Here is a 24,287-nt window from a genome sequence, read left to right as displayed (position 1 = left end):
AACTTTTGACAAAATTCAACACCCATTTATGATAAAAACCCTGCAGAAAGTAGGCATAGAGGGAACTTTCCTCAACATAATAAAGGCCATATATGACAAGCCCACAGCCAACATCGTCCTCAATGGTGAAAAACTAAAAGCATATCCACTAAGATCAAGAACAAGACAAGGTTGCCCACTCTCACCACTCTTATTCAACATAGTTTTGGAAGTTTTACCCACAGCAATCAGAGAAGAAAAGGAAATAAAAGGAATCCAAATCGGAAAAGAAGAAGTAAAGCTGTCACTGTTTGCAGGTAACATGATACTATACATAGAGAATCCTAAAGATGCTACCAGAAAACTACTAGAGCTAATCAATGAATTTGGCAAAGTAGCAGGATACAAAATTAATGCACAGAAATCTCTGGCATTCCTATACACTAATGATGAAAAATCTGAAAGTGAAATCAAGAAAACATTCCCATTTACCATTGCAACAAAAAGAATAAAATATCTAGGAATAAACCTACCTAAGGAGACAAAAGACCTGTATGCAGAAAATTATAAGACACTGATGAAAGAAATTAAAGATGATACAAATAGATGGAGAGATATACCATGTTCTTGGATTGGAAGAATCAACATTGTGAAAATGACTCTACTACCCAAAGCAATCTATAGATTCAATGCAATCCCTATCAAACTACCACTGGCATTTTTCACAGAACTAGAACAAAAGATTTCACAATTTGTATGGAAACACAAAAGACCCCGAATAACCAAAGCAATCTTGAGAATGAAAAACGGGAGCTGGAGGAATCAGGCTCCCTGACTTCAGACTATACTACAAAGCTACAGTAATCAAGACAGTATGGTACTGGCACAAAAACAAAAAGGTAGATCAATGGAACAGGATAGAAAGCCCAGAGATAAACCCACGCACATATGGTCACCTTATCTTTGATAAAGGAGGCAGGAATGTACAGTGGAGAAAGGACAGCCTCTTCAATAAGTGGTGCTGGGAAAACTGGACAGGTACATGTAAAAGTATGGGATTAGATCACTCCCTAACACCATACACAAAAATAAGCTCAAAATGGATTAAAGACCTAAATGTAAGGCCAGAAACTATCAAACTCTTAGAGGAAAACATAGGCAGAACACTCTATGACATAAATCACAGCAAGATCCTTTTTGACCCACCTCCTAGAGAAATGGAAATAAAAACAAACAAATGGGACCTAATGAAACTTCAAAGCTTTTGCACAGCAAAGGAAACCATAAACAAGACCAAAAGACAACCCTCAGAATGGGAGAAAGTATTTGCAAATGAAGCAACTGACAAAGGATTAATTTCCAAAATTTACAAGCAGCTCACACAGCTCAATAACAAAAAAACAAACAACCCAATCCAAAAATGGGCAGAAGACCTAAATAGACATTTCTCCAAAGCAGATATACAGAGTGCCAACAAACACATGAAAGAATGCTCAACATCATTAATCATTAGAGAAATGCAAATCAAAACTACAATGAGATATCATCTCACACCAGTCAGAATGGCCATCATCAAAAAATCCAGAAACAATAAATGCTGGAGAGGGTGTGGAGAAAAGGGAACATTCTTGCACTGCTGGTGGGAATATGAATTGGTTCAGCCACTATGGAGAACAGTATGGAGGTTCCTTAAAAAACTACAAATAGAACTACCATATGACCCAGCAATCCCACTATTGGGCATATACCCTGAGAAAACCATAATTCAAAAAGAGTCATGTACCAAAATGTTCATTGCAGCTCTATTTACAATAGCCCAGAGATGGAAACAACCTAAGTGCCCATCATCGGATGAATGGACAAAGAAGATTTGGCACATATATACAATGGAATATTACTCAGCCATAAAAAGAAACGAAATTGAGTTATTTGTAATGAGGTGGATAGACCTAGAGTCTGTCATACAGAGTGAAGTAAGTCAGAAAGAGAAAGACAAATACCGTATGCTAACACATATATATGGAATTTAAGAAAAAAAAAATGTCATGAAGAACCTTGGGGTAAGACAGGAATAAAGACACAGACCTACTGGAGAACAGACTTGAGGATATGGGGAGTGGGAAGGGTGAGCTGTGACAAAGCGAGAGAGAGGCATGGACATATATACACTACCAAACGTAGTAAGCCACATAGCACAGGGATATCAGCTCGGTGCTTTGTGACCGCCTGGAGGGGTGGGATAGGGAGGGTGGGAGGGAGGGAGACGCAAGAGGGAAGAGATGTGGGAACATATGTATATGTATAACTGATTTGCTTTGTTGTAAGGCAGAAACTAACACACCATTGTGGAGCAATTATGCCCCAATAAAGATGTTAAAAAAAAAAAAAGAAAGGGAAAGCATACTAGCTTTGGCCATTGGGAGGGTTAAAAAGTTGATTGCATATACACTAATCCTGGAATGTGCGCGCACACGCACACACACACACACACACACACACACACACACACACACACACACACTTTTTTTCCTGTTATCTATGCATTCATACTGAAACCTTGAATGCTAGTCCAGCACATAGGGTCATTATTATAGTCTGTACCTTTTTCTTGTTTGTAAACTTCTTTCTCTGATGGGGAGAAGCCTGGCTTTCATTATCTGCAATATATTTTCTTCGTTTGGCCTTATTATACATGTAGTTTCAGAGCTGCTAACACATACCCCTGTGAAAGGAAAAAAAGAAATTACCAAGTAGAGTACAGTATTTGTATAGTATTCTTTTTGTCTACTGCCTTATGGTGTCCAGTGAGAACCCTCTTCCAGAGTGACTTAGGTCATCCCCTTCCTTCCCACCCCCTGCAGTGTGGTTATGTGATTCATTTGTAGTACAGTCATCCTCATTTGTCACAGTCTGCATTCCTCCTTGCTTTCTCCCCACCTCCTGGGTCATGGTTTTTATAATTTTACATGCAGTCAAATTGCCTCTGTGCTTTACAGTTCCAAGAGTTTTGACAAATTCAGAGTTGTTTGTCGACCAGCGCAGTTTCTTACATAACGGTTCCATCACCTCCCAAATTCCCTTACCTTGATTCTTGGTAGTCAATAATTTCTCCACCCCCACCCCCTGGCATTATTTATTTTCTGTCCGTATAATTTTACCTTTTCCAGAGTTTCATGCAAGTGGGATCATACATTATGTGGCCTTTGAGGCTTCTTTCACTGACCAAAAGACATTTAAGATTCATGCGTGATATTGGGTGAATCAATAGTTTGTTCCTTGAATTGGCTTCGTATGGGTATACTATAGATGTGTATCATTCTTCCAGTTAAAAGACCTCGGGGTTGTTTCCAGCGTGGGGTGATTATGAATACAATTCTATAAACATTCACGTACAGGCTTTTGTGTAAAACTAAGTTTTCATTCTTCTTTGATAAATACCGAGGAGTGGATTTGCTGGCTCATATGGTATGTGTATGTTTATAAGAAACTAGAAAACTGTTTTCCAAAGTGGCTGTTCCCACTAACGATATATGAGTGTTCCAGTTGCTCCAACCAAATCTGTGTCATTTGTCATTATAGTTCCATAATGGCTACAAATAAAGTAGTATTGATGGGGACATTGGAGGTGATGGAAAGATAGCCCTGGCAGCTATCAAACTGTGTACCCTGTTGAAGGGGATGATGGGGAGGGGCGACACTGGTCAAAGTCCTAGGTCTGTGACATAGGGTGAAAATCTGCCCATCCATGTAAAACACCACTGAGTGGAGAGAGAAGAAAAGCTAAAGCCTTAACAAAATGGACGTTTCTTCATGTTTTATTGGACACTGTGACCCTTTGAAAGGTACATTATCAGCACTCTTTTTAAACAGCCTTTTTGAAGTTTACTAACTTATGATGACAAGGTTCACCTTCCCCTTCTCTGATGAATGTTCAGAGGTCTCCTCCTCGCTTCATATTACCAGACTCCTCTCACACAGCAATTCTCAGAGAGGGCCTTAGATAGTTTTGTATGAAAGGAAGTCTGTAAATCTGATGTATTCAGGGGCTGGGGTACGGGCTTCCCAACCTCTGACTGCTGAACACTCCCCTCCTTTCTTCCTGCCATGCAGTCTTTGTTTTTAATATTCTTTGATTTTTAGAGCAGTTTTAGGTTCAGAACAAAATTGAATGGAGAGTCAGAGAGTAACCCTGTACCTCCTGCCCCCACAGATGCACAGCCTGCCACTATTAATTGCCCGCACCAGAGGGTACCTGTGTCACAATGGGCAACTTGACACTGACACAGCATAATCACCCAAAGTCCATAGTTTACATTAGGGTGCACTCATAGCGTTGTTGTCCCTGCAGGGTTTATAAACTACAAAGCCTTTCTGTCTCATTCTGTGGTCCCATTCTCCACAACAAGGACATGCAGGGAGACAGGATGGAGATGGGATGGGGTGGGGGCGGAAATTTTGTCTCCAAATGCCCTGCTTCCTTCATCCGATTTATCCAAGTTTGGCTTAGTGGAAATTCACTCTAAATCTGGCAGATAGTTAAATAATAATATTACTAGTTTCCAGTGCTGTTAAAATGCTGTGTGACTCTGTGTGTGTGTGTGTGTGTGTGTGTGAGAATTATGTAGAGCTTATCCTGGAAAATACTTTATTAACAAGATCTCTTTTCCAGAGAAGATTTGTTGCAGAAATGATTTCATGAAAATTCATTTAATGATGCTCTATTACTATGACTAATATATCAATTCAACATAATTTTCTCTAATTAATATGAAAGTAAATAAAAACAAACTACTTCCACATAATGAAAAGTATTTTAACCAAATGATGACGGACTTGTTCTCAGTTAAGTATATATTTTGAAACAGTTCTAAAGCTACTAAAGACCGAAAAGATAAAATAAATCATATTATCCCATAATGCATCATTGATCAAAGAAAAAACACCCACTAAGATTTTAATTCATTAGGAAAGTCTCAGCATTTATAATTGCAGTCTGTTCTTTCTACTTCACTTAATGGCACCATTCCTTCCCTCCTTCCCTTCTTGGCATTTGTATTCACACTGGAGGAGGAGGAGGACATAATTGTGCCCATACCAAGCCTGATTCTTCTTCTGCACCTTGATTCTGGGAGCAGCAATTAGGTGCATAATTACCTGAGGTTACCATGAAAATTTTCTTCAGAGCTGTCAGTCATTCCTTAAACTACTCTCGCAAATGCTTTTTCCTTTTTGGAAGTACTGTCATTCGAACCACATTATTCGCCCCATCCAAGCTCTCCATTCTCTATAAGAACTTCTAGGGTGCTTGTGAAGCTTTAGAGGGCAAGTCTCATCTCAGAAATCATACTACTTGTAAGCTCGAAGCAGATTACGTTATTTTACAATCCTTGCTACAGGACAGAAAGTGAGTGTTGAGTAGGTAATTCTCCTAATTTGAAAACAGAGAAACAGGTACAGAAAGAGATGGAGCAACTTAGTAATAATCCCTGACCTTTGGTTAGCACTTTTACTTTATGCGTTATGTTGTATCACATGACCTGATGTTCAGAGCAAAACTTTTGAGAGGTAGGAAGAGCAGATATTCTTTGACAAATGAAGACACTGAGGCTCAAAGACAAGAGTCACTTGCCTAGGATGGCACAAGTAGAAACTGGTTTCATTGGAACTTGAACTCAGGTGCTTTGATTCCCAACCCACAGAGCCTTTACTTGTCACACCACAATGCCTCTTTCTAACTTGAACACAGCGAGGAGCAGTGTAGCCATCTTGACACTGCCAACCAAAACTTGACTCAGGGTTCACTATGCAGATGCCTTGAAATCTAAGGGAAAAAATACTGTTGTATTGAAAAAAGAATCCATGCATCATTTTCAATGAAAATAATCCATGTATCATTTTCAATGGTGTTCTATTAGTCCTAAGGCACTTATAAATAATTCATATATGAATAACCCTATAATTTCCATAATTATAAACACACGTACAAATGATAGTAGATTGAGGCAAGCTACCAGAAAGTATGTTTGGATTAAAATAGTTCGGATGGGAATGTACATTATGCAACTCTCAGAACGCATATTAAAGAACAAACTTGGTTAAAGTATTAATACAAAATGGGTTTTAAAATCCTGATTTCCTGGGGCTTCCCTGGGGGCGCAGTGGTTGAGAGTCTGCCTGCCAATGTAGGGGACAAGGGTTCGAGCCCTGGTCTGGGAAGATCCCACATGCCGCGGAGCAACTGGGCCCGTGAGCCACAACTACTGAGCCTGCGCGTCTGGAGCCGGTGTTTCTCAACAGGAGAGTCCGCGACAGTGAGAGGCCCGCATACCGCGATGAAGAGTGGCCTCCGCTTGCCGCAACTAGAGGAAGCCCGTGCACAGAAACGAAGACCCAACGTGGCCAAAAATAAATAAATAAATAAATAATTTTTTTTAAAAATCCTGATTTCCTGTAACAAATTTTCTAAATCTCGTTTAAAAATTTAAAACATGATTTTTTTCAGCTCTCATAAACTTTTTCTTCTACCATAGAAAATTGTTTTTGCCCTTGGGAAACCAACATTCTGTTAGTTAGCTTCCTTTTAAATATGATTTGATGATTAGAAGGCCTTCAGCCGTGGGAGCGATCGTGTGGAAGAATTTATGACCTTGGGAATTTGTATGTTCAAAGGTATAACCTGGAGGAGAAGGATAACTAGGCAGGGCAGATTTCCTGTTTCTTTGGTGCACACTTGGGAGAGTACACGGTTACGTCATCAAATGGAATAGAACTCTTAAAGGGAACATTTACAGGTTTGCAACTCTCTGTTGGAATCAATTCATGTGGCACATAGTGAGATCTGAAAGTGCTCAAACCATCAAATTTCCCAGATAGGTTGGGGCTCTGCTGCTCCTGCTTAATATTAATAAATCTTTGACAACAACTTTCCCGTGCTGGAAAATCTTCCTTCGTGGTGCTTTCTCCTTGGGAAGGAAAACTGTTATTTTTTCTACGAGAAGCTGGCCTGATGGGAGGGAACAACACATCTGGCCTCATATGGAACATAATCGATGTGGCTTGTGCTGTGTAATTGCACGATACCTGCGGGAGGGACATACTCTTTTACTTTCTTGACTTCGGGTGGTGGGATTTCCCATAGTTGAAAACTGTCACGGAATTCAGTGCTTCTTTCAAATTGAGCATTTTGGGACACTCTGGTGTATGGAGGTCTGCAGATGTTTGCATTTTCACCAACAAGCCCCTGGAAGTCATATCAGTGAGTTGTGAGATCCTCAAAAGGTTGGTTGGTTGGTTGGCTTGTAAACTTCTTTTGGCCTCGCAAACTTGAATTCTAGCTGATGAGGTACGTAATCAAGGTGATGACTTGTATCACCATTAAAGGGGACTGTAGAACGTTTGACTGCAGGGCTGGGTTTAAAGCTTTGCCTAGGCTTTATCTCACAAGGTACACAGTCATCCTGAAATGTTGTTTCCAAATTTCACAGTAGGGGGATAGTAATTTTGTTCTTGTTTATAAAGTTCACTTTTCTGAATGTCCCAAGCTCTATAATCATCTTGAAAATTAAAAAACAACAAAAAAATAGCACGTGTAAATACTGAAGAAAGCAACCACCTTCTAAAAATCATGACTGACTTTTCTCATTGCCATCCTTTCATTTCTTTTAGAAATCTGAACACCAATCAAGTATGAAGTTTCACTGATTCCCCTCAGATTTACGCTTTTTTCTTCACTTCCACTTTCCTTTCCCTATACTCCAATTTAATACGCGTAACTTCCCACTTTAAGATTCTTGTGATTACATCAGGGAATGGAACATCTGAGCCTGATGGTTGATAGTTTTTGAAAGCCAAGAAGGTTGTGTTTTGGGTGAAGACAGAGTTTAGGAGATTATGGTTGTGTTCCCAGGAACTGGTTGGGATTTTTGCTCTAACTTACAAAATGCTAAAGTAAAACATGAAATCTAGGGATTACCATAAAATCAAGGGCCCTCATGTGTGGGCAAAAATGATGTAGGTATTACTCCTTGCTTCGAAGGGACTCCTCAAAGAAGAGAAAATTTCAACTCCATTGTACCCTAGGAAGCCTACTGGACTCCCTGAGCAAAGACACAGGCTACAGGGTAACTGGTACTGTCCCAGAAAGATCACTGGCTTCAACTTTTCCTCTGGAGAAAACGGGCTTCAAGGCATTCCTGAATGCTAAAGGGTCATCTAGAGGTAAGGGGCAAAAACTGAGTGCTTTCTAAAATGTTAGAAATTGTACGTGGAATTTAGAAATGAATAGCAGAGCTGAGTCTGGGATTTAGTGTTAAATACCTTAATTCTGCTTCTTGCAGCTTACCTAGACCATGGATGGAAAACTGAAGTGCTTATATTTCAACTGAGGGTTATTTAGGTTTTCCATTTCTAGATAAGAAAGGTGGAAAGCTGAGAAGTACTACAGAATTGACTTCACCCCAAAATATGTATTTCTAAATACCAAAAATTAATTTATAAAAGACAGAAGATATGCAAGATAAAGAATTGGAGTCTAGGCTAAAGTCCATGCACTGTTTATTGGAAAGGCCAAAACTCAAATGCTTGTTATGTGGATACCTCCTTTGAGGAGACAAATTCCTCAGCCATAGGCATTTCTGCCAAGATTGCCAGGTCTTCAACCAAATGATTACTCCCACCACCCTCAAGCTACAAATGTGTGAATGAGAGTGGACACCTGACCTAAGAGCAGGCGATCTGTAGGGTAGTAGAGACCTGGCAAGAAACAACTTGGCAAGAAAAGATGACCTGGGTCAAGCACATTCTCGTTCTTGTGAACCTAAATTTGAAAATACGGAGCCAGATAAAAGTGGGAGAAGAATGTAAAAGGATGCCATGAAGCAGAAGTGGAGAGCTATGGTAAGTTGAAGACTTCACAATAGACTTGTAAGGAAACAGAGATGATGCATGGTCAGAGGAGGCCAGTTAGTAGAATGGCAGTCAGAGAAGACGTGTAAAGGGAAGCGAAGATGCTGTGAGAGAAGCCATGTAGCTCATGGCAGAGATGAAGGGAGCAGCTCTTCCCTCAAGCTTCCTCTGTACCCGATAGCTTTCCGTTTCCAGTTCACATAGAGCTTTACCATAAACTCACTTTTTCTTGAGGCACCAAGAAGGCATCTCTGTTGTTTGCCATCTAAAGTATAAAATTATAGCACTATTTTTCAGTAACTAAAAGGAAACCATAGGATGTTATTGAAGACCTATGGTTCCTTATAAACATACAGGGAGAGCCTTTGTTGCCAAAATGTCTACAAGAAAACGATGTTAATTTCATGAGAGAAAAAGAGAACATTTCTCCCTTAACAAACAACTTTGGTTTTCAAAACGGAAGCAAGAATTTGGAGACTGAGAGACAAGGTTTGACAGCATGTGTCAGCAAGAATATCAATTTCAGATAACTGCAGAAAATTGATTTGCCTCTCATAAATATTCCTATGCTCATATGCCTAGAAAATTATTTGCTCTAGAATATTTATTAATAACATTCTATAGCAATGCCTTAAAACATCACAGTCTTTATTAACATCATCTATTCTTACTATCTTATGACACTTATGGAAAGAAAATATAATGCCATCCACATCTAACAATGCAGTCTGCTCATTTGGCAGCTACAGTATTACCCTTGTTAGATAAGGGCAATCCAGTTGCCTCAGCTCATTCTTTTGCTTTCTAGCCACTAAAATCTAGACAGGAAGCTTGCTTTCTCCTGAACAGTTTTAAGTCCATGAGGTGCTTGCATGTGTTTGCTCACCATGAACATTTCTATGCGGAGCTCCATCTCCATCCTTATATAGCGAGCTGTTCTAGGTTCTTCTTTGAGGACAAAAGTCCTCAGCTGCATATGTGAGTTCTTTTAGTAGTTGGGACTCTGTTCCCTGTGTTGTCTTATGGCACTAAGGAATTGGGGCCAATTTTTATAAAGTCAGAGGGCTCTATCCTTTCTTTCTCAATCTACAGATCATCAAACGAGCCTCACAGTTTTACCCCTACCTATAAGCTGATGACTCCCAAACTTGAATCTCCACTCCAGACCTCCCTTCAAATCCAAACCAACATACCTATCTTCCTACTAGACACCTCTATACAGATGTACAAGAGGTAAACTGAAGTTTAGTATGCCCCAACTGAATTCACCATCTTGCTCAGACTCATATTCCCCACAAATAACACATCAACAAGAAAACACTATTTTGAATTTGGTATCTCAGGTAAAGGTTTCACCCAGCTAATCTCCTCTCCCTCACTCCCTTCTCCCTGTTTCAAGTCATTTTCCAATCCTGTCAATTTTACTTCCTAAATTTTCATTTTTGCCTTCTTGAGGCAAACATGGAATGAATAGCAACCTGATGAAATCATCAAAGAAAAGAATAAGGAAATAGAAGAAACAATAATGTAAAATAAGGTTCTACAGAGTCTATAGTGAGATCCTTATTTTCATTCTTTATATCTGTAGTTAGCGTCTTTTTTTTTTTTTTTCTTGGTCAGCGTGGTTAGGGTTATTCAACTTTATTATCTTTTAACAGATTCAGCTTTTGGTTTCATCGATTTTCTCATTGTTTTTCTGTTTACAGATTCATTGATTGCTGCTCTTCATTATTTCTTTCCATCTACTTTGCTTTGGGCTTAATTTGCTCATTTTTCTAGTTTCATAAGATGGACCCTTAAGCCATTAATTTAAGACTGTCTTCTTTTCTAATACAAACATTTCATGCTATAAATTTCCCTCTAAGCATTGCTTTAGATACATTCCACACATTTTAATATCATATTTTTTCACTTTCATTAAATAAATATTTAGGGCTTTGTGGGCCATATGGTCTGTGTTGCAACTACTCAGTTCTGACACTGTAGCCTGAAAGCAGCCATGGATAATATGTAAATGAATGGCATAAAATGTTATTTTTGTGCAATTTATAATTTGTATTTGAAAGCTGGATATTGTGTGTAGCACAATAGAGACTGGGATAAATAGTATTTGTGTCCAGAAATGGATATACATCTTCATTTGCCAGGGCTTTAGTGAAGGAGGTTAAGTCAGCTCAATCAGTAGCTGAGCTAGATTTGGCTTTTGTTGTTGCTAGGCTTACCTTCAGCGTACCATCAGCTTTAAATTCCTTTGGCATTATCTTGTGCTTTGGAGCGGGGGGAGAGGGGGGCTGGTTTTCTTAATTTCTGCGCCATCCTCAGCTTTAGGCATTCTCTTTGCACCTGTACCTCACAGAATGTCTCTCTGTAACCTTGCTCCTCTCCAACGGTACACTGTTGTTGCTTGTTATTCAGTGCTCAGTAATCTGGTGGGTGTGTGTGTGGAGGGGGTGTTCCTCTGTTGTCCAGGTCCAGGCTCAATCTTTTTTTTTTTCAATAAATTTAGTTATTTATTTTAGTTTTGGCTGCGTTGGGTCTTTGCTGCGCGTGGGCTTTCTTTAACTGAATTTATCTTTAGAATTTATAATTTAAGAATTTATCTTTACTTGGTTTTCAGAAGTTTGACGACAGTTGCCAGACGTGGCTTTGTGTTTATTCTGGGGTTGGTTGAGCTTCTTGAATCTGGAGCCTGATTCCTTCATCAATTTTGGAAATTTCTTGACCATCACCTCTTTAAATATTTCCTGATTCTTCATAGTTCTCATAATGTTTTACTCTGTGCTGGATGTCATGTATAAGAAAACCATAGAAACTAAAATCGATGTTATTTTCAACAGAAGACAGCTTGCTCTTTCCTATGTTACGCAGGTAGGATATGGGGCAGGTCACCTCGATCCAGTCAGGAGCTGAGCGCGGCTGGCATTCAGCGGCACCTTCAGTTAGACATAGTCTTCCTCTAGTTACAAGTTTCAAGGACAAGACCTGTGATGTGTTTGTGGTTGAGCCTTCATTTTAGTGGGACTTTCTCCCCTAAGCACCTGCTCCCAAGTGAGACTGTGGGATATTTCTGTGGGCTCTTTCTAGCCCAGTCCTCTAGCCCACCATGCCCCCTAATCACTCAGCAGACATCCCACAAGGAAAACCAGTCACACTTCAGGGGTATTTACAGATTCTAGTTGGTCACACTGGCCTACATGTCAGTTGCTCCTTCCCCTAGGAGGGTCTCGCTGCTGATGCTACCCTAATCTTCAGCCTTGGCCTAGACTTGACAAATGCTCCCAGAGAAGTACACAGTTGGCCATCTCAGCTCATCTAGGAAGGGCTCCCCTGTCTCTGTAATTTTAGTTATTTGCTTCTATTTAAAAAAGGTTTTTAAAAATTTATGTATTTTTTTAAACTGTTTCAGTGGAAGTAATGGCTCTCTGCCATCTGCTATATCCTATCTGGTAGCAGAACTCAGAAATGTTAGTGGCTACCAGAAAAATGTTAAGTTCCTCAGTCTGACAACCAAGACTTCACAATCTGATCTCAACCTACATTTTTGGAACTATACACCAATCTCTCAGATCCTGAAATTCTCTGGTTCCCACCACGTTCACCGAACAGCTCTCTTATTTTTCTGGCTTTATGATTTTTTTGCTCATCTCATCCTAGCTTTTAGGATATCCCTCCTCTTTCTATATATCAATACTTACTAGTCTGTGATGCATTCCCAGACTAGCCTGGAGTGATATCTTGCTTAGTCTAAGTGTTTGAAGCCCTAATTGTTCCATTAATTTTCTAGTGAATTATTCGCCCCTTCTTGTGATATCTCATATTTTTATTTCTCGGATGACTATTTAATTCTTCAGGCTATTATTGCTCTTTTTTCTCATCTCAACTGTAAAGTTTCTAAATGTCAACAACCATGCTCAATTCAGATCTCTATTCCTTATAGTGCCCTGCACACAGAAGAGTAATCCCTAAAAAGTATCAAATCAAATACTGACCTATTTTCATTATCTACATTTTAATCTGAATGAATTTCTAAAGCAAGGCTGCTAGGGGTAGGTATGTTTCTGTCTAAGAGCCACCAGTTTCACAGAACCACATCTCCAGAATCTAGATGTCACCCTTCTCACCATCTTGTAGAGTTTTTCGTTTTTGTTTTTAATCATATCCCATTTCTGCCTTTGCTCTGTTCTCTCATTCTTTGGTGACAGTGACAGTCTCTTCCCATTGTGACTTCTCTTCAGCTACAGACCTGTCCTTCAGTAGGTATCTACAAAACCTGCAGTACAATCATCACGCAGAATGACGAATTATTCCCTTGGCCCTTAGTATTTGTTGTCTCATGCCTGATAACCTGGAAATACAAGGATCACTTTTCCTCACTAGGGAAGATGAGGAGAGAGAAGGCCAGAAGGAACCCAGGAATCCTCAACATTGGATTACGGGAGTGGAAGTACAGGCATCTATAGGAAACCCAGGTAATGAGAAGCCAGAACTAGGGTTGGTGTGTATGTGTGTATGTGTCATACGTAAATAGTCACAGCATCAAGGAATATCAATATTGTTGTATTTTTAAATAGACTTTGTGGGGCAAAAAAGAAAAGAAAATCTTACTACGGTTGTTTAAAAGACCTAGTACAGACATTTCACCAATTATCTTTTATGTCAAATTATTACACAATACACTATCTCCTCTGCATACCAATAAACATATATCTTAGCAATTACTATATGCTATATTAGATTATAACAATATATTTGTTCACCACATGCATTGTCTTAAAAATGTGTCCTTTGTATAGATCTCCCTCCTGGGCTGACATATAGATCACAGCATACTGATACCATATACTTTAGTTACCCATTAAACTGGTAAGTGACATTTAAAGAAAAAGTATGTATTCAGTTATTACCGGTTTAAAGTATAAATCATTACTTTTATTGTGGATGGCATCACTCGTACAAAAGGGCTTTATATTAGGACATACCCATTCAGTTATATCACATAACTAGTGAAAAGGCTTTAAGCCTAAATATGCAATTACATTATTAACAAAAAAAATACAGAAAAAATATGAACAAGATAGCCTATTGTTTAAAAATAAAGGACCCTACTCCCTGCCAAAAAGCAACAGACTACTATATAATCAGATTGATTTTTGGAAAGAAACTGGCCGTACGTTGTACAGTCCTTACTCTTCCAAGTCAGTTGCCAGGAGGCAGAAGGTATTCCATGCTGGAAGTCTCGGAGGAGCAGGTTGCCTATGTGGTGCTCCAACACTGTCTCACTGGGTGGACAAGCCTATTGTATTCTGAGGTTCAGTATCAGGGACCATCTGCTAACAGATTCAAGCTTCATCCTCTATTCCAGCCTTTATCAGTATAAAGGGAGTATTTTGGTTCTCTACCTGCTAACTCTTTTGCTTTATCGGTTGGTTCAGAACTTGAATGGAGAAGAGGGTTGCTCTTTATTTGACTTTCTCAAAGGCTCCAGTATGCTCAGTAAAGTTTCAACTCATTCTGGGATGGAAGGAAAGGAACGGTGCCGACTACATGTAGCATAATGTGACAAATATGACATAATGCTTGTTCAGTGGTATCCTTTGTTTTCATGGTTTGAGATAGAGAAAACTAATTAAGTGGCTGAATTTGGACAGGAATCCAGGTCTCTTAACTCTCCATCAAGCAAATAGTCTGTTTTTTTCTCACTATACAATACTATTTAGACAACAGAGAAAAAAGTTTTTCCTAAGCCACGGAGACTTAAGTTTGGCAATGCACCAAAATCATGATTTGATGTTAGATCTCAAAGCTGGAAGTAAGTTTTTGCTTTATGGCTCTTTAATTTTTGAAATGGCAAGTTACCTTTATAGGCTGGGACAGTATCCAACTTCCCTTTTTTAACTTGTCTCTCCAAAGGCCGAGCTATTGCCACACGCTGCACTCTACAAGAATTAAGATGCCATTTGTAGGTAGTACCAAGATCAATCTCCCCCTGCTTTGGTTTATATTCTTCTGGTGCATGGCGAGGCTGTTTGACTATTTCATAAGGACGAGAATCCGACCTGAAATATATAAATTTGAAACATAGCTTCACAGATTCTTTTATTTCTAAGTATTTCAATGCAGTATTAAAATTTTCCAGACTTTTTTTTACTTTAAAAGTCTAAGAAGATATTAAAATGGTGATGGTTGATAAGCTACCTGAAAGAGATTATTGAATTCCTTTATGTCCTATCCAGTGACTACATATAAGAAAAATAAATGTCAAAAATCCTAGTTTTCAAAACAGCTTTACAATGGATCCTCAGTTAATTGGATCTTACATAAATAAAATCTTCAAATAATTGAATTTTTTCCTAACCTGGAAGGAAATCTTAGGTTAAAGATTTAATGAATCTGAAAACAATTTTAACTATATCACCTGGGTCCATTTTGTCAAAATCCTTATTCATCCTATTAAAGACTCTAATAAACTATTTGGGCATGCTCTCTTCTTGAAGTCATGCTGTCTTTCTGCTCATCATTAAGTAATCAATTAAAGAAATAATTTATGTCTAAACTCTGGCCTTTAGACATAAATCATGTTCATAGTGTTGATGTGGGTCTTATCCATCTTCAGATCCCCAGAAGCCCTTGCCAGGGATAGGAGTCATATGGTACCCTAGCCACCCTGGGCATTATATAACATTATGTGGCAGAGGTAGTACTGCAGACACTGAGGTTGTCTGGTGGGGTGGTGAGACCACAGACTCAGACTGATCAGACTACCTGGGTCCAAATCCTGGCTCTGTCATTCACCAGATTTATGATGTGGGGTAACTTACCCTGTCTATGCTCCAGTTTCCTTAGATATAAAATAGGACAATAATACCATCTACCTCATAGGGTTGTTTGAAGGACTGACACATGCATGTATGTAGAGCATACACATGAGTGTTTAGTACACAGTAAGGATGATATGTTAGCTCTACAAATTACTAAAAGTCATCAAAATTGCTTTTTTTCTTTGGGACATTATGGACTGTTTCACTCATTGTATCATTTATTTAAACCAACTTATATTAATCAATATTTTCTGTATATGTCCATAAGCTCCAAAAACCAAAACTCACTGAATCCCTTCTCTAGTCACGATATAACCTCTTAGACTTGTTAACTCCATTTCCTCACCCCCATCAACCCACTTCAACCTGGTTTCCAGCACTGTCACTTCTCTAACACAGCTTGAAGGTGCACCATGACTTCTATGTGATTAAATCCACCAGACCTTTTTAGTCCTCATCTTACTTAACCTCTCAAGTCCTAATTGACATTATTGCCCACTCCCTGTATTTCTGAGAAATTCTCTCTCCCTGCCTTCCTCATTATTTCTTCTTGGTCTCCTACGCAGCTTCGCCCTCCTATAGTCAGTCATGAAGTTGGGCAGTTCCTCGACACTGGGGCTACCCACTCTCCTCTTCTCACCCAACGTTCCCTCTTGAGGACAACGCCTCTACTCCCACAGCTGCAATTACTAACTATATGGAAACACCTCTCACACGTACATCTCCACTCAGACCTCCTCTCTTAGCTCCGTACCAGTTTTTACAGTGGCCTGTCCGATATTCAATGGTACCTCAAAACTTAGTATACCCCTAATCAAACTATTTTACCCCAACAAATCTGGGCCTATTGGCTTGTTCCCTATTTTACTGACTGGCATCACCATCTCTTCAGCTGTACTCAGAAACCTAGGACTAACCCTTCATGCCTCACCTCCCTCCTATATTTTGTTCATCATCAACTCCTGTCAATTTTGCCTCTTAAATATCTCTTAAATCCGCTTTTCTCTCTCTCATCACCATTCCAAGCTTTCATAATAGCTCATTCAAATCAATTCAATACCTTCCTAAACTCACTTACTAGTTCTCTCTCCAATCTTTTCTTACATTGCACCCAAAGTAATCCTTTCACACAAAATTTGATCAGGTCATTCTTGTCCTCATCTCCCTAGCCTCTTCCTCAACTCTCTTTCGTACCCCCCTCAACAAACAAACATACAAACAAAAAACAAGAAAGAAAAGAAACCTTCAATAGCTTCTTATTGCTCTAAGGATACAGAAAAAACTGAACATGGCCTCTTTCACTAGCTTCAAATCACACTGTGCTTCCTCTTGCTCCCTCTGCTCCTGCTGGCCTTCTCGGACAATTTCCTTCTTTCCATGCTCCTTCCTGCTACCTGCTGCTCTCTCTTTGGAAGGCACTTTCTTACAGTCTTAATCCAGTTAATTGCTTTACAGCCTTCAGATTTTAGCTCATTTTTCTCATTTCCCTGATAAAGTCAAGCCTCTTATTCTGGATCCAAAGTTACCTTGCGCCTATCCTTCATAGATTTGATCACTGTTGCAATTTTATACTTATTTTGAGTGATGTTTTTGACTGCCACCTTCACGAGACTGCAATGTCTGTGAGCACAGAGATCATGACTGTTTTGCTCACCACTGTATCCCAGGTGCCTAGCATAGCACCTGACACTTAACGAATGCTTATGAAATATTATTTAGTGGATAAATAATAGTAGAAATCCCATACCTCTGCTTCTCAAGACATCTGAGTTGTTCTTTGCTCTTCCCAAATACCAGCTAGAGAGGAATAGGCTAAAATGCAATCAGGAAGTAGAGAGGACAGAGAAAGCTTAGAAGTCTTAGTTTCTCTAGTAAGATTAGTTAAGAGTTAGAAAGTTTACCTCCAAACCCAAAGCAACTTTCTATGGAGAAGCAGTAAAGGGTAAATGCACTCTTATTCATCTGATATATCCTAAAACATTTTTTTTTTTTTTTTTTGCGGTACGCGGTCCTCTCACTGTTGTGGCCTCTCCCGTTGTGGAGCACAGGCTCTGGACGCACAGGCTCAGCGGCCATGGCTCACAGGCCCAGCCGCTCTGCGGCATGTGGGATCTTCCCAGACCAGGGCATGAACTTGTGTCCCCTGCATAGGCAGGCAGACTCTCAAACACTGCGCCACCAGGGAAGCCCTCCTAAAACATTTGACATGTCTGGAATCATACTTTCAGGGCAGACTTCCTGCCAACTCTGGCAATCATCTACTGTGCTACAGCTGTAATGCTATAAAGGATCAAAAGTCCGGTACAAGTCCAGACATCTGCTCTTTACACAGTCTCTTCCTATATTATAGAAAAGTATAAAACAGAATGACACATGATTCTTTGTTTGTACAGATGAATCAGCTGCTTTCTACTGCCTAGTCAACATGGTCACCATGAGGGAGTCAAGCAAGAGTTCCGAACCCCTTGGATATGGCTCTTGGAAATACTGCTAGTTCCCTAGTCAAACTATGAAGAAAAGATCTAATGTTTTAGTAAGTGGAAAGATGATGATTTAAGAAATGGAAGTTTTACTTTGTTGGCGTATTTGAACCTTTTGGGAGTTGGGACATTTCTTTATTTTATTTTATTTGTTTACTATTACAGGCTACTTGAACAAGGCAACTGAGAAAGCCCAGAATTGAAAAGCAATTGCCTTTTAAAGAAAGATGTAGCAGTTAAACTTTCCTGGTTTTAACACTTCGAGTTGGTTAAATGAAAAATCTTTATTCAATAAATATGAATAGTGTGAAATTTATTTCAAATTTCCGTTATGAATCATTAAGGCATCAAGAAAGAAAGGAATAGGAGCTTCCCTGGTGGCGCAGTGGTTGAGAGTCTGCCTGCCGATGCAGAGGACACGGGTTTGTGCCCCGGTCCGGGAAGATTCCACATGCCGTGGAGCGGATAGGTTCGTGAGCCATGGCCACTGAGCCTGCGCATCTGGAGCCTGTGCTCCGCAACGGGAGAGGTCACAACAGTGAGAGGCCCTCGTACCGCAAAAAAAAAAAAAAAAAAAAAAAAAAGAAAGAAAGGAATAAAGGTGAAGAGAAAAGACCAACCATTCCCATTTGCTCTATCTCAACCAACTGCTCAATTCCTTCATCTCATTTACTATAATGTGTAGTTATCTTGTTTACCTGATTTTTGTTTTGGGACTATCATTCCCACAAGACTATAAACATGGTGGGAAAGCCCTTCTTTCTGTTCCCTGTCATTCCCAGTGAACAGTCCAATACCTGCCCATTGCATTGTGTCTGTAGCAATAGAATCACCAGCAATGCTGGTTAAAAATGCATATTCCTGGGCTTCCCTGGTGGTGCAGTGGTTGAGTCCACCTGCCAATGCAGGGGACACGGGTTCGTGCCCCAGTCCGGGAAGATCCCACATGCCACGGAGCGGCTGGGCCCGTGAGCCATGGCCGCTGAGCCTGCACGTCCAGAGCCTGTGCTCCGCAACGGGAGAGGCCACAACAGTGAGAGGCCTGCGTACCACAAAAGAAAAAAAAAAAGCATATTCCTGGGATCCACTTCATTGTCTACTGACTATTTTAGGTGGAGCTCTGGAATCTGCAATTTTAACCTTTCTAGATGATTCCAAATCACACCAAAGTATGAGGGAAGTAACTGGAATCACCAAAGCACTGCAAGGGTTGTCTGAAATGTTAAAGGTATAAGTACTGCAGTAAAAGTTTGAAGGTCTCCACCTTAGCTAGATAAGTAAAATAAATATCTGAAATGAAAAGAAAATGGATAGCACTAAAAATTAAAGTTGTTACAGAGCATTTCAAAAACCCTAAATTATAGAAGGCTGATGTATGAGTTCCTGGAAAGCAAGAACCTCTCTTTATTGATAATTTTATACTTAACACCTAAGACTGTACCTTGAATACAGTGTACACATTAAGAAAATAGAGAAAAGAACCCATGAGCTGACAAAGATCAAAAAAGCTGAGTCCAAACGAAAAGTTTAGGCTTAAATGGACTTTTTTGTCTTTCACACACTGAGTAAATAGTGAGTGCCTACTATGAGCTAGTAGGCATTGTAACAGGTTTCTGGAAATAGAATGCTGAGATAAGAACAGACATAGTTCCTGCTTTCATGGAACACTGAAACTAATCTAATAATAAATAACAGGCAGATGCTTTGAGAACTTACATAGGGGACTTTTACCTAGCCTGGAAACTGGATGAGTGTCAGTGAAGGCTTTTCAGAGTGATAACTGAGTTAAGAGGTATAGGTTGAATAGGCATTAATTAGGGTAAAGAGGCAGGAAAAATTCCACGCAGGTAACATAGTATCTTGGAAGGCTCTGTGACAAGAGAAGCCTGGTACTTCCAAGAAATGAAACATGTCCTATGAGATGTAACCGTAAGAGTGCAAAGGGCATTACAGTGAAAATAAATCAGAGAAGAAAGCAGGGAGCAAACAATGAAGGGATTTTGGTATACATTAAATATAATGGGAAAATATAACAGCAGTTTTAGCAGGGAGGTGACACGATTAGATCTGCATTTTAAAAAGGTCATCTTACTCAACATCGCTAAGTATTTAGAGAAATGCAAATCAAAACTACAATGAGGTACCACCTCACACCAGTCAGAATGGCCACAATTAAAAAGTCTATGAATAAAAAATGCTGGAGAGGGTGTGAAGAAAAGGGAAGCCTCCTGCACTGTTGGTGGGAATGTAAGCTGGTGCAGCCAGTATGGAAAACAGTGTGGTACTTACTCAGAAAACTAAAAATTGAATTACCATATGATCCAGCAATCCCACTCCTGGGCATATATCCAGACAAAACTCTAATTCAGAAAGATACATGCACCCCTATGTTCATAGCAGCACTATTCACAATAGCCAAAACATGGAACCAACCTAAATGTCCATCGACAGATGAATGGATAAAGAAGATGTGGTACATATATACAATGGAATACTACTCAGCTATAAAAAAGATCAAAACAATGCCATTTGCAGCAATATGGATGCGACTAGAGATTATCATACTAAGTGAAATAACTCAGAAAGAGAAAGACAAATACTAGTCGTATCACTTATATGTGGAATCTAAAATATGGCACAAATGAACCTATCTACAGAACAGAAACAGATTGACAGACATAGAGAACAGACTTGTGGTTGCCAAGGGGGGTGGGGGATGGGGAGGGATGGACTGGGAGTTTGGGATCAGCAGATGTAAACTTTTTTTTCTTTTTCTTTTTCTTTTTTTAAATTTATTTTGGCTGCACCGGGTCTTAGCTGCAGCATGCAGGATCTCCAGTTGCAGCATGCAGGCTTCCCAGCTGCGGCATGTGAACACTGAGCTGTGGCATCCACGCGGGATCTAGTTCCCCGACGAGGAATGGAACCCGGGTCCCCTGCCTTGGGAGCACAGAGTCCCACCCACTGGACCACCAGAGAAGTCCCAACAGATGTAAACTATTATATATAGGATGGATAAACAACAAAGTCCTACTGTATAGCATGAGGAACTATAGTCAATATCCTGTCAATAAACCATAATGGAAAAGAATATAAAAAAAGAATGTCTGTATGTGTATAACAGAGTCACTTTGCTGTATAGCAGAGATTGGCACAGCATTGCAAATCAACTATACTTCAATAAAAAAATAAAATAAAAAATAAACAGTACATAAAAAGGTCATCTTGGCTAAAGTTAGAAAACAGATCAGAGATGCAAAAGCTAGAGTAGATACAAACATAACCATTAGGAAGCTGCTGCATTCCTCTAGGTTCTGGTCACAATGGAAAACAGATAAACTCAAGAGATTTTAGGAGGTTAACAAAAACAATCAATAGAACTTTTTATATATCCCCTTTCCTTCTCATTTTTCTCATTTAACTTAATTCTCATCTTTCTGTTTTCCTCAAGCTGTGGCTCAACTAGTCAACTGGTTCAACTTAAATCAACTAAATAGTTTAAAGAGTTTAAAACAAAAACACCTTATTAAAACCAGAAGAGTGGGACTGGGATTGACATATACACACTCATATGTATAAAATGGATAACTAATAAGAACCTTCTGTATAAAAAATATAAAATAAAATTCAAAAATTCAAAAAACAAAAAAACCCAGAAGAGTGGGGAGAAAAATAGGTAAAGCAAACAGTTTCTTGATACTTACTTAAATGTTGTTATTCCTTCCATTTTACAACGATATGCTGGAAATTCTTCCTTGGGCTTCAGACTCTGAGGTGGAAGAACACTGTCATACATAGGATAGTTTTCCAAATATTCAGCTGTGGGACAAGACAAGTCAGAATTTTCATAAATCCTTGTGGTTCCACGTGGGCAATGATGTCGCCTATGCAAACATAAATAACTTATCACAGTTTAACTCACATGAGCAATTGTATATACACATTGCAGAGAAAACGATGTTCTGAGATAGATGGTTGTTTTGACTGATAGAGTGAAAGAAATAGACATTTGAAAAGATTTAGTTACATAGTATGAAAAAAAAAAGATTCAAACAGCAAGATGAAAAAGTAGCAGATGCAGGTCAAAGTTTCCCTGAAGTGGTCTCTTTGACAATCTTGATCCTCCTAAAGAGAGGCAATGTGTTGAAATATTAATGAGTTTGTTCTCCTTGTTTTTTTCCCCTCCTTTATTTCAAGCAGGTAGTCAGGACCCTGACATTTCCTTCTTGCAGGACTTTTGGAAGGGCTGAGGATATAAGCTGCCTTAAGTCAACACGTTCTCCTGTCTTTTTAAACACAATTCATGAAGAGATGAAATCAGATGTCCTGCTGGAAATGAGGTCCTAAGAGGAAACAGATGGTCCTGGACTGCAAAAGAGGGAAGAGGGGACGATTCCCCAGAGAGAGGAAGGAGGTAGAAGATGAGGGGGAAGGAGTTCATAGAAGAGTGGGCGTCTTTGCCCCATTCTATCAGTGATCCAGGAGGTGGCCAGATATCAAGAGTTGGCTAGGTGGAACCCTACAACAATGGCTCCCAGCTTTGCCAAGATTCTTGTACCTCAAACATAAATTTCAAAGCAGCGGCGGCACCACTCTTGAAGGGATTATGTGAACTCCAGCAAGAGACATTTCAGTGGGAAGCATTACCAATGTTTAAAGCCCAGAGAGACTCCTCTTGCATTGGCAATGCCTCTGCTCCCTGGACCATTTTACTGCTTGGGAAAAAGGAAGCCTCCAACATAATGAAGACTTAAATTTCCTGACAGCTGGATGGGAAAGGAACTTAGGTTGGATAGAAATTAATTTAAAGATTAGAAAAAAAATTAATCAATTTTTTTGCCAGTCAGGGTTTTCAGATATGAATCAAATCCTCAAAGGCTGACTTATCTTCTAATCTACATCCGATTAGTAATTTAAAACAACATTTACCATGAAACTACGGGGAAACTGCTTTCCATCACCATGTGAAGTGTTTTTCCTTTGGAGGGGATTACAGTACGACAGGATTGACATATTCATAATATTTATTTAGCAAATAGTCGTCTAATCCCTGGGTCAGCAAGGAAGCTGAGGAAGGAGATGACTGCTTACAGTTTAGGCAGGACTCACTGACCAATTCTGGGTTTCAGGAGACTACCTACTACCTTTTCAGTCCGTCAGATCCCAAAGGAAAGCAGTCTGGATGGGACTGGGAACGGGAATATGGTTAGGCGGGGATGGAAAGCTAGGAACAGAAGAAAGCCTAACACAGGTCGAAAACTCAGACTTGCACACCGGTCTACTCTCCTTCCGTTTCCTTTTATTTATTTATTTTAAATTTTGTGGGCATAGGGGCTTCCCTGGTGGCGCAGTGGTTGAGAATCTGCCTGCCAATGCAGGGGGCACGGGTTCGAGCCGTGGTCTGGGACGATCCCACATGCCGCGGAGCAACTAGGCCCGTGAGGCACAACTACTGAGCCTGCGCGTCTGGAGCCCGTGCTCAGCAACAACAGAGGCCGCGACAGTGAGAGGCCCGCGCACCGCGATGAAGAGCGGCCCCCGCTTGCCGCAAATAGAGAAAGCCCTCGCACAGTAACGAAGACCCAACACAGCCAAAAATAAATAAATTTAAAAAAATTTTTTGTGGGCATACACTCTCCCCGTCGGATCAGGTCTCCACACTTGGCAGCCTGACATCCAGCCGCTGCTACCACAGGCGTATATCATCCCCCTGGCGCCATAGCATTTCAGTTTGCGCCCGTGGATAGGAGCCGACAAAGCAGAACTGCTTAACCCGCGGTAGCTGGCGGCTGAACAGCGAGCACCTGCGGACTCGGGGATAAGTGGGACGTCGCTGGGCCCGCGTCCTCCACCTTGGCGGGGCGGCCACTCTGAGGGCTCCGTTCCCCGAGACCCCAGCTCGCTTCCAAGCCCCGGCGGCCGCCACACCGGCCGTTTCTTACCCGCAGGTACAAATCTGACACAGACACCATGTCCTCATGCTCCCGGCTCGCGGGACCAGCTCCACAGCTTTTCCGCAGCCGCAGCTTCCACAACTCCACCGCGCCGGGCTCAGTCCCGGTAACCGGCGGGGCGCGGCTAACGGATGCTCCGCCTGCTTCCGGCG

General features: G+C 40.3%; 1 protein-coding gene across 1 annotated transcript; it reads right to left on the bottom strand.

The window, feature by feature from the left end:
* Positions 1 to 6,548: 6,548 nt before the first annotated feature.
* SAXO2 (stabilizer of axonemal microtubules 2) lies at positions 6,549 to 24,244 on the bottom strand. Its single transcript, XM_032621679.1, is given in 7 exon segments — positions 6,549 to 6,674; positions 6,676 to 6,993; positions 6,995 to 7,273; positions 7,275 to 7,446; positions 7,448 to 7,532; positions 14,740 to 14,939; positions 24,124 to 24,244. Coding segments are annotated over 7 exon segments (1,218 nt in total). The 5' UTR covers positions 24,162 to 24,244.
* Positions 24,245 to 24,287: the final 43 nt, after the last annotated feature.

This window comes from Phocoena sinus, chromosome 2 (assembly GCF_008692025.1).
Source record: "Phocoena sinus isolate mPhoSin1 chromosome 2, mPhoSin1.pri, whole genome shotgun sequence".
NCBI classification, from domain to species: Eukaryota; Metazoa; Chordata; class Mammalia; order Artiodactyla; family Phocoenidae; genus Phocoena; species Phocoena sinus.
Note: the sequence above shows the minus strand (reverse complement) of the source record. Positions and strands in the feature narration are given on the sequence as shown.